The sequence below is a fragment of the Apis florea genome, unplaced genomic scaffold (genome assembly GCF_048593485.1).
Source record: "Apis florea isolate Af1SG1 unplaced genomic scaffold, ASM4859348v1 contig_1789_pilon, whole genome shotgun sequence".
In the NCBI taxonomy this organism is placed as follows: domain Eukaryota; kingdom Metazoa; phylum Arthropoda; class Insecta; order Hymenoptera; family Apidae; genus Apis; species Apis florea.
This window is the reverse complement of record NW_028256481.1, coordinates 1,973,184-1,989,633: the sequence shown is the minus strand read 5'-3', so window position 1 is coordinate 1,989,633 and position 16,450 is coordinate 1,973,184. Positions and strand designations below refer to the sequence as shown.

At 20.6% G+C, this 16,450-nt stretch overlaps 1 protein-coding gene across 1 annotated transcript in view; it reads right to left on the bottom strand.

Moving 5' to 3' along the window:
• The window catches only part of LOC105735665 (uncharacterized), a 36,596-nt gene extending 23,577 nt beyond the window's left edge, over positions 1 to 13,019 (bottom strand). The window contains exon 1 of the mRNA XM_086911677.1: positions 12,615 to 13,019. Within this exon, the coding sequence (XP_086767803.1) occupies positions 12,615 to 12,623 (9 nt within the window). The 5' untranslated portion in view covers positions 12,624 to 13,019. The remainder of the gene's footprint in view (positions 1 to 12,614) is intronic.
• Between the last annotated feature and the right edge of the window lie 3,431 nt (positions 13,020 to 16,450).

The window sequence follows — 16,450 nt, the reverse complement described above, 5'->3', positions numbered from 1 at the left end:
AAAGAAAAAGATTAGAATATTAAATTTTGTAGAGAATGTGGTACAAAAACTTTTACTGTAAACTAAAAAATGTATTAAGTATATATATTTTTATAGATATTTTTATATGCATCATGGCCAAAAAATATTTTTTGGAATTAAATAAATATCCTTCTTTAATAAGTAGAAAATTTATTTAATTCCAATAAAAAATATTCTTGAACTATGATGCGATGATGTTCACATATTTTTAATAATTAATAATTTATTAATAATTGCATAATTTAAGTTGACTATCTTTTTTATATTATTATATTTTTATATTTTTATAAAAAAAATAATTACTATTATATTTCTTAATTACACTTTTATTTTTTTTTATTTTCATATTGTGTAAATCAAAATATTTTTTTAATATTAACGAATATATTATATAATCGTTTCGTACATCTGATTATTATTTTTTTTTTTTTTTCATTAATTTTATGCGCTGTATTTTTTATTTTTGTATCAAAAATTTTTAATAAAAATTTTAGCTTCAGTTTTTGCAATGCATTATCATATGAAACAAACTCCTGCAAACGCTCAACATGTTGATTTTTTATTTTTAAAAATAACATTTATATACATTGCAAGAAAGTTTGTTGATTCCTCTATTCCTCACAGGAAATTAACTTGAAGTTAACAGTTCACATGTTAATATATATAATAAACAGTGTGATTCTATGTCTACTTAAATTTCTACCAAGTTTCTTAACCCTTGAGCATCAGTTCGTAAATAGATTTGTCATTAAAAATTATATGAATTTTTCTTAAATTATATCATATAATATTGTTATTATATTAAAACATCATTATATTAATTTTTCATCTTTATTACATTACTTTATATTATTCTGATATTAAATGAAATAATTCATAATGCATATAAATAAGTATTTATATACAACATAATTACTTAAGGAATTAATATAAACATTTAAATTAAAATACAATTCAAATATATTACCAAAAGATTAAGAAACGCTGCTGCAATATAAATGGAACATTTACAACATGAAGTATCTATTGAATAATTTATATTTTTCTTACGTGTATCACAATAATCTAAAACTTTCAATTCGAGCCATTTTAAATTTCATCCATTACGACAAAAATAGAATTTCAAATAAGCAATATCATCGTGCAAATTGCTACGAATGATCGAATCTTCGATACCATTAAAATGTTCCTTTCATTGATCTTTACTCAAATATAGCTACAGTATAAATGGAATATCTATACAAACATGTGTTGAATAATTTATTCATTTATTAGATTTATCCTTAAATTAATCAGAAACATCGAATTAGAAACACGAAATTAATCGTCGAAATGATTAAAGAGGAACGTTAATAAAATGGTGGAATCAGGAATATTTGAATGAATGAAAAGCAGAAACAGGTTTTCGGAACTCGTTAAAATATTTTTTAGTCAGCGTTTTGCAACCAATGTGAAAGTTGGTCAAAAATCGTGCAAGGATGATGATCAAAGAAAGAAAGTAGAAAATAACGTTTCGTGTTTCGCCGATAAATAAATCGTATATTACCGATCATCAAACTCGAAGTTTCTATTTTGGATTGTTGATACAAAATTAAGAATAATGCCAACTTTGGAATTCTTCGAAACTCAAGGAGATTTTTGAAATTTTTGTTTTTTGATTCGAAACTTTCGAAACCTAAGAATAAGGAATAATTCGTATAACTTTTTGAATAATTTTTATAATTTGTAACTCACGATATTCTGACAATATAAATTTATTTAAATATCATAATAATCCAATTAAGTTTTTAGAATTTTGCTCGTGTTGGTTTATTATAATTGATATAGTTTTCACGTTATAATAGATTTAAAAAAAAAAAAACGAAAAAAATAAAAATTAAGATTATCTATAATATTCCATATATTATGTAAATAATATATGTATATATATATATATATATATATAATATATATATAATATATTATAGAATTAATATAGTATTATGATTTGGTATTTTAATTTAGAGTACATATGTACAATTATATTTTTATCTAAAGAATAGAACTAAGGAAAATTTGAAATAATTTGTGACAAAATATAAAAAAATACTATTTGAAAAATATTATTGAAAATACTATTTATTATTTATGAAATATTAACAAATTTTACTACTAGAGACAAAAACCTTACGTTTAATTCGTATATATATATATATATATATATATATATATATAAAATTATTACATTTTATAATATATAGTGTGATTTTAGTACATTACATTGCAGTTAAAACTAAAAATTATTTATTCGAAATATTATTATTTAAAGTAATTATTTTAAAATATTATATATTTGTATGAATGAATGAATATTAAAATATTTATTCAAAATATTATTTTTATACGTAAATATTACTTCGAAGAAGAGTTGTTTGCAAAATTCTATATTTGAAAAAATATATTTGAAAAAATAAAAATCAATTCATCTTTATTTTAAAAATCTATTTTTTTTATTAATTAAAAATCAATATTAATTTTACCAAATATATAAATCTATTATTTTAAATACATAAATTTACTTTTTTTTCTAATTGCGAAAATAAAAAAAATTTGTAACTATTATTTAATAATTCTAATGTTAAATTTTTTTTGAAACCAAAAAATTATTATCACTACTATTAGCTAATACGAACTTAAGTGCAAACATAAGTTTGCAAAATTTTAGAAATTAAAATTTTAATTCTTGTTAAAATAATAATAATTAAAAAAAAAAAAAAAAAGAAAAGGAAAAAATAAGTGTTGAAAATTTACGGATCTAAAAATTAAGTTTCGATTTTTGACGAAAATTTCTAACATAAAATTTATGGATTCATAATATAATGTTTATATATATATTTTTATATAATTTATTAACTGTCATAAAATAAGATAAACGCGTTGTAAAAGAAAATAAATACATTTCTGCAATCTTAAATATTAAAAACAGATTTAATTATTATTGATTTATATGATAAATCGATTCTGTAATAATAATGTAGAAAATGAAATTATGTAAAATGAGATTAATATTTACTTGAAAAAAAGAAATGAGTAGATGAATATTATTGTATAATTGTTTTTTATTAGTTAAATAGAAAGTATAAATATAATATCTACTTTTATTACACATCAATTTCTGAAAGTTTTCGAAATTTTATTAAGTTATAGAAATGCAATATTGGATTTACGAGTATGCGAATCGTTATCGTATATGTTTTTAAATGGAAAGTTTTATGTGAATTTCTGTTTTCTATTTTAAAAAATATATCTTTTACGTGAGAATTACGTGAAATTATTAAATTGATCAATTCTTATGAGTATATTGAGTTTTAAATTAAAAAAATAATATAAATAAATTTTTTTTCAAAAATTTTAATTCTATTGTGATAAAAATGGGTATACTTGATAAAAAAATTCCTATTTAACAATTGTATCACTCTTATTATATGTGCATTCCTTTTTAAAAATATCACAAATTCAGATTTTAATAGCTTTATTAATTATATATTACTGAAACTGAAAGATAAGTTTTCTTTACTTTTATAAATCATAAATTGCAAATAAAAATTATACTTTCATTCCAATATACAATATGCACGATATAATAAGAAAATAAAGACTAATAGAAATATAACATAATAATACATAAAATTTATATAGCGAATTTTTATTTTTATTATTTTATTTTATTAATTAAAATTTTATTTTTTTTCATCAAATTAATTTTTTAAGAATTCAAGACAACATTTATATCGATTATTTAATTATTTAAAAAAATTTAAAAATTGTTCTGTTTGAATTATATTTAATTGTCTTATCATTTTCTTAAACCAAATTCTCAAATCAGATTCAGATTGGAATTTCAATAATTTCAATTTCAATTTTAATTGTAGAATCAAAAAAAATCTGCTGTAATAAATTAGAAAAATACGGAAAATAATAAAATATAGAAATTCTTTTTTTACTTAAAAACTTTGCTATTGATATATGTAGTCTCAAATGTGTTGAAATTGAAAAAGAAATTTTTCTATTTCCACCATTCTTATTCTCTCGATATAACATCTTTCTTCGCTTTCATAATTAAAATTGAAATCGAAATTAAAATCGATTCCAATCCGAACTTAACATTGAAGAAAATGTGACAAAATAATTAGACACGATTCAAGCAAAACATTTTTTAACCTCAAAATAATTTTTAAACCTCTTTAATTAAATAAATGATCGATGTAGATTGCATTGAATTCTTTAAAAATTACTTTTCTTTTTTCGAAAAATAAAAAATAAAAAATCTTTATGTATTATTATTTTATATTTTACCATCTTGTCTCATCGTGTATATATACCGTTACTCTTAAATCTAATACACCAAAAAGACCATAAAGTTTTTCTTTTAACGAAAAAAAAAAAAAAAAAAATCATAGCTTCCGAATCAACCGCATTACGTGACCCACAAAGGTAATAATCATCGACTATGCGATAATTGGACTACGTGAACTTTCGAAAACTGGAACTTCGAATGGTTAATGAACTTAGTAGCAGTCGATTGGAGGCGAGGTACCGTGAGAGATAGCGTGTTTATTATACACGTAAGTAGTTGGCCAAAGCGGATGAAGGAAGACGAAGTGGAAGAAGAATGCCGGAGGCGGCACTTTCACTCGGTAGTGTGTCGAGGATATGCATGCTCATGAACTTGCCGTGAACATTCCTCGGTGTTGTGACGAGCGTAAAAGCTCGATCACAGGCGTGTAACTTGAGTTTTATCACCTGCAAGTTTGGATATCTGTGAGGCGAGGCATTTGACCATACTTGGTAGGAGTGTTTGAAAAGCGAAATTTCTATTGCGGATGAGATTTATTTATTTAATTATTCATAAATTCTTATGTAATTGGAATAAATTTTATAAATTATGAATTATAATAAATAAGCATAATATTAATACGAGTGAAATAATATACAGATATAATAATTATATTGGTTATGGTGATTGAATAATTGCTCGTAAAAGTGAGTCTATATATATGTATATGGGATATAACAAAATAAATAATAAAATTACTAGCGAATTAGAAAAATTACATAACGTAAAAAATTACATATAATGACCTAAAATTATATATAACCTAAAAATTCAATTATGAAATGTTATAATTTTTATATTATGATAACAAAAAATGCAATAAAAATTAAGAGTGCAATCGAATTTTGAATTAAAAGATTTCATATACTTCTGATTTGAATAATTCAAATTATGTAATTTGCATAATTTATAGATATATAGATGATTAAGAAAATATATATATCAATTTGAAGTGACATATTTAAATTAATATAATTAAAAATATGTTATGTTTGAGAATTATTTTTGCAATGAATGAAAGATTGTATGAAAGTTTCTGATAAAAAACATTTAAAAAAAAACTTTATCGAGATTAGAAATAGCTTAACTCTTAATTGCAAATATTTTGTCTTTGAGACAAGTTTATTACTATAATTTATTACCTAGTAAAACACGGATGTTTAGTTTAAGGATTAAGATATGTTTAAAGTCATTAAATGTGTTAAAGTTCATTAAAGTTGAAGCTAATATCGTTACCTAACAAATGAAACTGATATAAACATATGTTTTTATTAGTTATTAATATTAATTATTAATATTAAAAATATTATAGTTATTATTATTACATCAAGTTATAAATTATTTATGACATTATTTATTTAATTTGCCATAACATTATTTCTTACGTTTATATTAAGCAAAAATAATCATAATAGCTTTTGATGAATTAAATAAATTAAGAAACTGCATATTGTTCAAAATGATCTGTGTAAACTAAATTTCAATTCAGTAAAATGAATGACTTAATTTGTAATATGAATTAAAATTTAAAAAGCAATATAAAAAAAAATTATCAGAAATCTTATTATCTTTATTGAAATAAAAAAAATTTTTAAGTCATGCTGAATAAGATATACAGAATTTATAAATATATTGAATTTGGTATACTTTCGAAATAAATATTGCAACATTGAAATTTAACATTAAACATACTATGTCAATATTTATTATTATATTCGCATATGTAATTTTATAACAATTCATATATGAATCTGATCAACTAATTTTTCAATTTTAATCTTTCTTCTTGTTTCATTTTATAATAAAAAATATTTATTATATATATACATAAAATATAAATATAATATTTAAAATAAAAAATGATTCATTTATTACAATTAATTATTTAATAGAAATTAATTTCAATATATATCTAATAAAGTTAATATCAAAAGATTAAATATTATATAATAAAATAGAATTTTCCAAACTATTTTTAATTTATTTTTATTTTAAATATATCAAAATAATATTTCTTAATTAAAATTGTGTTATCTACTATTATTAAAGTATATATTAAATTTATTGAAGTAAATAAATAATAATTTTTTCAATAAAACTTTTGATAGAAAATTTCAAGTAAAAATAATCATGGCAATTCATTTGGAGTATCATGCCTTTCAATTTGTATTCTTTATTATTGTCAAAAAAATTAAATTAAAATTAAATTATCAAAAAAATTATTGTTTTCATTAATTTTGTTTTTATTATGTAAAAATTCTTAATTAAAATTTTTTGATTATGTAATAATAATTAAAAAAATTGAAAATTTGAAAAGAAAAATTTATTATTTCATATAATATTTTTAATTCACATATTTACATTTATTTTAAAACATTAATTTATTTTAAAATAATCAATGAATTTTTAATTATAAATTAAATCTAAGAGAAAATATATTGCAATATAATAAATACAAAAATTAATTAAAAAATTAAGAATAATATTAATAAAGAAATTAATTAAAAAATTAAATCTTTTGACATCTCAAAAATTAATTTTATGAAAATAATTTTTTTGCAAATCAATCTATTAAAGAAAAAAAACTTTTTTCATTATTAGAAAATAATTATATAATTTTGATCTTTTTTACTTTCTAATGTATGTAATTATCGAATCACCAACCATAAAAGATAAAAAATACGCAGGATGATAAACGCACTATTTCATATTTCGCGCAGGCCTAAGTCAGAAACGCGGAAATCCTGGCATGCGTGAAAGCAGAAACGTTTCGACAATGTCGCCGATTATACAACCGAGTCCTTGGCGTTGAATAATGCATACGTCCCAATCGTCGAGGGGATGCGACAGAATGAAGTAAAGTGCAATTAGTTTGCAATGTACGCTGCTACGCGTTGTATCGCGGGCGACGAGTGAAAGTCGAGGATGACAAGTTTGTAACGATGCCGAAGAAATGTCCTCGTTCGGGACAATTTACCGAATGAACTACCATAATACGAATGGAGTCGTTGATCTATCTGATGCTACAGGATGGAAAGCGATCGAAAAAGTTTTGGACCGACAAAAAAGGAATTGGATATTGGATAAAAAAGGAATTGATAATACTTTAAGCAAAAAGAAATTTCTTTATATAAATGGTCAATGAGAGGTTTGATTTGAAGAAGTTAATGAATATTCATGGATATTAGAAGTTATTTAAGAATAGAATTTCGGATATAGCCATTTTGATTGTTTTTTTCTTGTTTAGTTTTAATTATGGTTGTAAATTATGGTTAATTATTATTATATAAATTTTAATTTTAAAAGTTAAATTTAAAAGTTGATGTTTGATAATTTTTCAGATTTTCATAATTAAAAATTTTATAATTTTATATATTTTATAATATATTTTATAATTTTATAATTTATTAAGAAATTATGATATGATCGTGTATGAATCACATATTTATAAATTCTGATATATTTAAATATTTTATTAATATAAATTTTCTTTATATTAGAATCATTGTTTCTTGATCTAATATTAATTCACAATTTAAAAAATTTTAGATAAATTAATCAAAGATAAATTTCAATTCTTAAAAATTAATCTAATAAAAAATAATATTAATTCAACAATTATTGCAACGACATTACAATCTTGTTTAAAATTTAGCGTATCAGAAAATATAATAGTTGCTAATATATTACAGCTAAATAGAATAAAAAATAAAGTATAAATATTTCAATCATAAAAGATAATATTATTAGATTAATAAGTTTATTAAAATTATTTCTATTTATTAAAATTAAAAATTATTCTTTACAAAAACAATCTTTTTTATTTTCTTGAACATGAAAAAATTCATTTTCTATCTCAGTATTAAAGCATAAATACTTCGATATATCATTAAATTAATAAATTTATAGATAATTTTTAAATAATCTTTTTTTACTACTAATATACCTAATAATCCTGAATAACAGTTTTAAAAATACTATAATAGAAATATATAAATATATATATAAAAGAATAAAATTAAAAATATCTGAAGAATAAAATTATTAAAATGAAAAATTCATTTCTGTATTATTAAATTACTTCAAATATTCATTAAAAATTTATTTCTTTTTCTCTATATAATAGTATTAAAAATAGTATAATATAAAAAACTCTATATCATAAAATTCCCTAAATTATAATAATTTTTAATTTCCATAAATTATAATGTTTAAATATTTATGAATAAATATTTATTCATTTTACAAACCATAACTGATTGTTTCGTAACGATCTGTTAAATACATTTTTAATCTGATGATCGGAAGCTGCTCTCCCTTTCGGATTGGGTCACGCATCATCATCTGCTGGAGAAAAAACTTTCTTTTCGCTTAAGATCGAAAAGATGCCACCTGCTTAAAGTTCAACGAACCCATGATCAAACGAGACGCATAGTATATCCACACCCAAAATTTTTCATAAATCATTTAATAATTACTTTCTCTTACAGTGTGGTTATATTCGAGATACAATGTGATAGTGTACATCTAGTCTTTGTGGTTATGTTATCCGTTGAAACTGCATGGATTAACGGTCGAACATTTTATTTTTTAGAGGTTAATGATCCATCTCCATTTGTTTTTGTCGACGGTGAAAATGAATGGTGTCTTTCGTTGGAGAAACGTAGTTAATTTATAGTTTGTTTTTAAACAATGAATGAAACTGCAAGTAAAATATGTTTTTAATAGAAAATGTATATAGTAAGTATTTGTTATGTACTTCTGTTGGATGTGAAAAAGTAAAAGTGACTATGAATAATGATAAATAATAAAATGAAAATTTTTATCAAACTTTTGAAGTTATTTCAAAGATTTGTATTATAATTTTAAAATTTGGGGAAATGTTGCTAATTTTCAACAATATTTATTAAGATATTATTTAAAGATCTGATAGTTATTTTGAAACAGAAAATTATGTAAAAAGAAATTTATGAGATAGCTTTAAAAATAATAGAAAATGAGTTTAGGAAATTGAGCCAAATATTAAAAATATCCATTTTAAAAGTTGAAATAATTATTTTGAATAAATATTCGAATTTGAAATAGAATTAAAATTAAATCATTTAGATATAAGTATTTACATTTTTCATAATTTTATTTCATCTTAAACTTGCTTCAATAGAAACTTTGAAATTTTCAAATAAATTTATTTAAATAAATTTTTTAACACAAATTGTAGTAAAAATAAAATATTGGTTTTCAAAATTATTTTTAGTTCAAACATACTCTTTTTCTAAAAGTTTTTTCACAATATTGAAAAAAACAAAATTTTAAAATATAAGATTAAAAAAAAAAATTATAATCATAAATATCGCCTTTCTAAATAATTTCTTTCCTCAAAAATACTTTTTTCCTATTCTACTTTCAAAATAAAACATTTTACCTTGAAATAGATCTATCATCAAGATCAAAAGAAACGAAACGCTCTTACAGGTTTTCCAATAAAACGATAAATGAAACTAAATAACAGAAGAAAAACCGCAATTATAACCGCGATATTAAATTTCTTTTCAAGTATAGATTATTTGTATAAATGAATAATAAGTATCTATATTTCGAGTTTCATGTCATTAACTCCGCGAAAGTCGTCTTCGTGCGAAATTCACAAATTTTTCTCGCAGAATGAAGTTCGTTTTACGATTTTCAATCCACATCGCGCTTCTGTCAGTCTGCGTGAAATTAATTCCAATTTCAATTAATCATATTGCATGTCTTTGTACTACATAATAAATAGGTTGTTCAAATTGAAAATTTGCGAAACAATTTCGAAATAGAAATTAATATGTTCCGCTTAATAAATTTTCCTTTTAAAAAATTGATAGATAAAGTGTAGGATAAATGGTTTAGTTAATGGATTTAGTTAATGTCTTTAGTTAATGGACAATCAATTAATTTTTTAAAAATGAGAGAAATAAGAATATTTTTTAAGTTAAAATTTAAATTTTCTTTCATTTGGATAAATCATTATAATAACCGTTTTGTAAAATATTGAAAATTATTATTTCACGAAACAGTGTAATATATCCATAAAATGTTAAGAAATAATGGTTGATAAAAGATTAATAAAATAAAATTTTTTATTACATTATAAAAAGAATTAAGCATTATAATAAGTATAAAACTAAAAGTATTAAATTTTTTTTATATTGTGAAAATTTAGATAATAATAAAAATAACAAAAATTTGAAAAATTTGAAATATGAAAAATTTATAATGTTTAATAAATGTGAATAAAAATCTGTTATATTTTAATTAATATTTCATTTTTTAATAATTTTTTTATAAAAAAATAGAAACATAGAAAAATAATAAGTGTTTTACAAATCTTAATTCAAAAGAAATATCTATAAATTCGAAGCTTTGTCAAATTGTCACTAAATGTTCGTTAAATCCCTAGGTTAAGTTTTAGATAAATTTTGGAAAAAGAATAATTATCGAGATGAAATTTTGATACGTTTCAATCAGTTATTACAAGAATAAGGTGATAAGTAGGAAAAAGTTGGAGGAAAGCGGCGTGATGATCGAAAGAAAGTTCTTGGCCATAGAAACCTCATTTGACAGTGAAACTAAAAGTTAACAAGAAACTGAAAGACACTTCGAACAGAATGTATAATAGAAAAAGTAAACGTATATTTTAGTAGAAATTAGTTATCTTTATCTAATGATTTATAAATTAATTAGATACACTAGAATGTATATTCTAATGTAAACATCTTATGGATATCTTAGAAATATCTATCGATCAATAATGTTTTATAAATATTTGTAGAATATCTTCGAATATTTTATATTATTAAAGTATTTATATTTATGATTTGTAAAACTTCATTTTTTTTATAAAATTTGATGATATATAATATAAATGATATTATATAGAAAGAAAATTTAGAAGTAAATGTTTATAATTTTTTTAATTTTATTAATAATGTCCAATCCTACATGAAATATCTCATTTAATTAATATTGTCTTATTTACTAATAATCCATAAGAAAAAATTTATTCAAATGTCAAACTTCTTATATTGGAATTCATTAAATTAATGTAGGTCTTTAAGACATATGTAAGAAAAGATGTAAGAAAAGAAATAAAGATGAATATAAATCAAATAAAATAAAATTCAAATTCCTGTTTTCTTAATAAAAGTGACATGTGGAAATTTAAATATTAAAAAGTTTAATTCTTCATACTTTCACGTAACAAATTTTAATCAGTTTAAAATGAATAAAATGTCAATTCTTTGGAGAAATAAAAATACCTACAGAATTTCTCTCAATTAAATTACCATTAATATAATTCATGAATTTTAAACATTTTAAAATAAATGAGAAATTGTTTTTTTTATACAGACATAAAAAGTAGGAAATTTCTTTTTATATGTAATTTATATATAATTTAATTAATTTCCTCTCATCTCTTTTCAAAGTACATATTAAACCAATAAATACATTTTAACTTATAATTTTAGTTATAAAGATTCATTTATATAAAATTTTAATATAAAATTAAAATTATCAAAATTAAAATTTATAGTAAAGAATTAATCAAATAATCTTAATAAATTCTAAAATACATAGTTTTTTTAATCAATTATCAACGAATTAAATTTTGTCTTATTTAATGCAAAACTTTTTAAATGGCAAAGTTTTTGAAAATAGAGGATACATAATTTAGAACAGTATTATTTTAATTAATAAAAAATAAAATATATTTTAAAAACTTGAAAACTTTTTTTGTTTGAAAAATTAAAACTGATTATTCTTTTTATTCAAATTAGATTTTCGAAATTTAATTTTATGGAAAATTCATAATTTAATCAGGAAAAGTCATATTGATTTCGAACGAGAAGAACGTTCGTGAATTAAACACTGGTGTAGTAGGAAACGCAGGAGGCGTGTGTACACCTGTGAATATTTGAATCGCGAGGCGTACAAACAGAGGAGAGAAGAAAGTCGCCTGCACAGAATGCTCATCGGGAACTTCTTCTAACTAGAAATCTAAATTTTTCCAGCATTGAGTCGCACGGTACAAGTAACTTTCGATCGTGTCGACGAGTTTACACGCATCATGACACAGAAAAAAAAAAAAAAAAAAATTTCTTTAAATTCTAAAAGCTACTTAAACTTAAATTCAAAACAATATATATATATAAAAGAGAAATAAGAAGAAAATAAAACTTACTCTCATCATCCTGAATAATTTCTCGAACAATTCTATGCGACAAATCCTTGCCGATTTAAGACAGAATCAATGAAATTCGTTAAATAACGAGAAATGGGGATTTTCTTTTCTGCACACAACTCGAATGAAATATCGTCTCTTTTCACTTGCTTTTTCGAGAAACGATCGACACTTGTCACTTATCGTTAAGATGTACGATTAATTCACTGTCACTAGGAGTTCGTTTAAAAATCCGTTGTGATTCAGAAAGAAAGAAAAATGTACGCGAGAATGAATGAGCAGAGATAAACGAGAACGATAATGAAACAAAGAGAGAAAACTTATTGAAAGAAAGGTGTACAGTGAATGAGTGGTTTCGTACTCACCAAGCTCATGATGCTGTCTGTGCCCGCACTCGGTTAGCACGCGGCTTTTACTCGGAAAGATGATCTTCAGATAGTGATAGTTCCGTGGAAGAGGAGGGGTCCACGATCCACGTGGATAAGATGAGAAACAGGCCATATTACTTCCTTCGCTATTTTCCAAATATCGATGCGATTCGTGAACAAAATTGCGATAAGAGGGATACGTTTGTATTTTATATAACAATTTTGGAAAAATTAGAAAACAATTGTTATATATTATTTGTTGTATATTTTTTTGATTTAAAAAAGAAAACATTAATTGGAAAACTATATGTTATTTTTTAAAAAAATATGTATGATTACAAAAACATATTTTTATTATTTATGTAATTAAATTTTCTTCTAATCATATAATGTTTTGAATTTCTATTTTTCAAAATTGTAATAGTATTTGATATGATATATTTCTTATTTTATTAAGATTTTCAATTAAGATTTTTCAAATAATATTTTTATTAATTTAAATAATAACAATAATATCATAAAAATTATGATATTATATTGGAATCTTGTGATATGGGAATCGTTATGGCAAAATAGAATATAAGTATAAAATAAATTGTTTTATTTAAGGCGTTATTACAATCATGTTATAATAATTAAAATATTTCAATAAAATATTTCAAATACAAATGAAATTCCCAATTAAATACATATTATTATCGATAGGTAATTACTCTAAATGTGAAAACAAGTGAAAAATATAAAATTTTATTGTCTAATCCTTTTAAGAAAATCGAAATTGAATATTATACAATTAAGGATAATATTTATAAATTTTTCTAAAAACTAATTTTTAAAGGAAAAACATGTCTTCTTTATTTTTCGCATATTTTCACATTTAGAATAACTTTTATCAACAATTTATTTACATGCTATAAAAATAAATTAATTTCATTTATATTTCAAAAATCTGACACGAAATAAAGCGATATTCGATAACTCGAATTCTATACAATTATTCTTGATTTTCATGATCTATTTTAAACTACAAAATCTCTCTGAATTTATTTATGCCATGAATTATGGATTATTTTATATTAGTATATATATATGGTATATAATATGATACATATATAATATAATATATTATTCAATATTTGAAATCTCGTTTATCTGCATTTGACTGCAGTCCAAAAAATTTACATTCAAATAAATAATCTATTTATAATATAAATTAAATGAATTAAAACTTCATATGAAAATAGTAAATAATATTAAATAATAAAATATTATTATAAATATATATAAAATATAATACATATAATATATCAGTATGTATATATACATACATATATATAAAATGCAGAAAGTTAGCCAAAAAGTTATTCTTTATAAAAAGGAAAAATATAAAATATAATTTTTCGAGACTTTGTTTTCGAGAAAATCAAGTTTGAAAACTTTTCAAGTACAAATAAAATTGATAATTTTTGATTGGATAGATGTAAACTATCGATAAAACATAATTATTTTATATTTATAAAATTTCATTGTTTAAGTTCTTATTTTTGAAAAAATCGAGATTGAATATATATAGTCAAAAGTTATATCACATTAATGTAAAATTCATATTTTCAAAAACTAATTTTTAAACAAAATTAATTCTACATTTTTTGCTTATTTTCACAGAAGAAGAATAAACTTCTATTTATAATTCATTCGTATTCAGTTGGAAATTAGCCAATTTCATTTGAAGTCAACAAAATTTGAAACGATTTTCTTAAAAAGAAAAGCCTTTCAAAATATTATTTTATAAATTTTCTATTTTTTTGACCAGGATTTAGTTCGTGTTCCTTTATACATATAACTTTCTTCCGTATATATGTATGTAGTAAGATTCGTTATTATCCATGAATTTCAGTATCTGCGAAAGATCTTAGATAATCTCTTGTAACTATGTAATTATATTTAATATAAATAAAAATAGAAAATTGAAGATTTTAGTAGAGTAGGAAAAGGAAAGGATAGAAATCATTTTAAAAAATTTTAAAAAAAGTTTATAAAATTATTGCTTTGATTCCAAAATAAAAAAAATTAATATTTTAATGAGTTTTAACAAGAATTTATAATTTATTGAATTGAATCTTTATTTCAATTTTTAAAAAATTATTTAAATTTGAAATTGTTCTCATTAAAATATTCAAAAAATGATTTTTATTAATAATAAAATATAAAATTTATTAACAAATTTTATTAAAAAAAAAATTTGTTATTAGATGCAAAAAAGAGACAAAATTTGATCTACACTTTTATTACATAAAATAAAGAGTTATATATATATTATATATATATATATATATAAAATAGTCTAAAATTTCTAATAAATGACTTGCTTTTTATTGATATTTATCTAACATAAATAATAAAAATTTTTTTTGAGATATGTTACTATATTAATAATATAATAATAAAGCAATAATTAAAATATTAAAAAATATTATAAATAAAATACAAAAATTATCAGAAATGAATTTGTTTTTTTCCTTATATCATCAGTCTCATTGTCCATTTTGAAGTAACTTCCAGTATTTATGATAAAAATTAAAATTCTTAAATTGTAATTCTTGAATTAAATTTTTTAATTCTTTATTTTATTCAAGATATTTTAAAGACAAAATTTTAAATATACATGAAATATACTTGAAATAAACGATTCTGGAGATTAAAATAAATACAAAAATTGTTATATAAAAATTTTAATTTAGATTTATTTATTAAATTATTTTTTTTTAAGAAATTTAAATTTGCATTAGATAAAACAAAACGGATAATGTAACGAAGACAAAACAATCCATTTTATTTATTTCCATCTTATCGTAAACTTAGATTATTTATAATCTAATAAGTAAATCTCAATCAACATTTAAGTATATCAATTCTATAATCTTTGTATTTGCTTTGTATTGGCTTTGATATCTAGGATTGATCCTCCATAAGTGTTTCGATATATATTAATATTCTATATAATATGATTTCAACAATTGAATATTTCCAATTATAATAAAAAGAGGTGAATATATATTTTTATATGAAAAATGTTTTATACTATTAATTATAAGACGTTATTATTAATTAAAAGACAAATATTATTATTATTTTGAATATTAATAATTTGGATTTTGTATTTATTGTTTTGATGTTTCATCTATTTATTTTTATATACGAGAAAAGAAAATATTGTAAGTTTACCGTTGAAATGAATAGAAACAATATTTGAATTCATATTGAAATCTTTTCTGTATTAGAAAATAAATAAGGAAAAGAAATATTGATTATATTGTTATTTTTAATGTAATAAAAAACTGAAAAAAAGAATTAAAAAAATTGAATAATCAATCTTAAATTAATTTTTTACAATGATTTTATAATCCTTTTCTCTAAAAAATTTTTAGTTTAAAAAAAATTTAATTTGATTTAATTTTTCTAGAATTA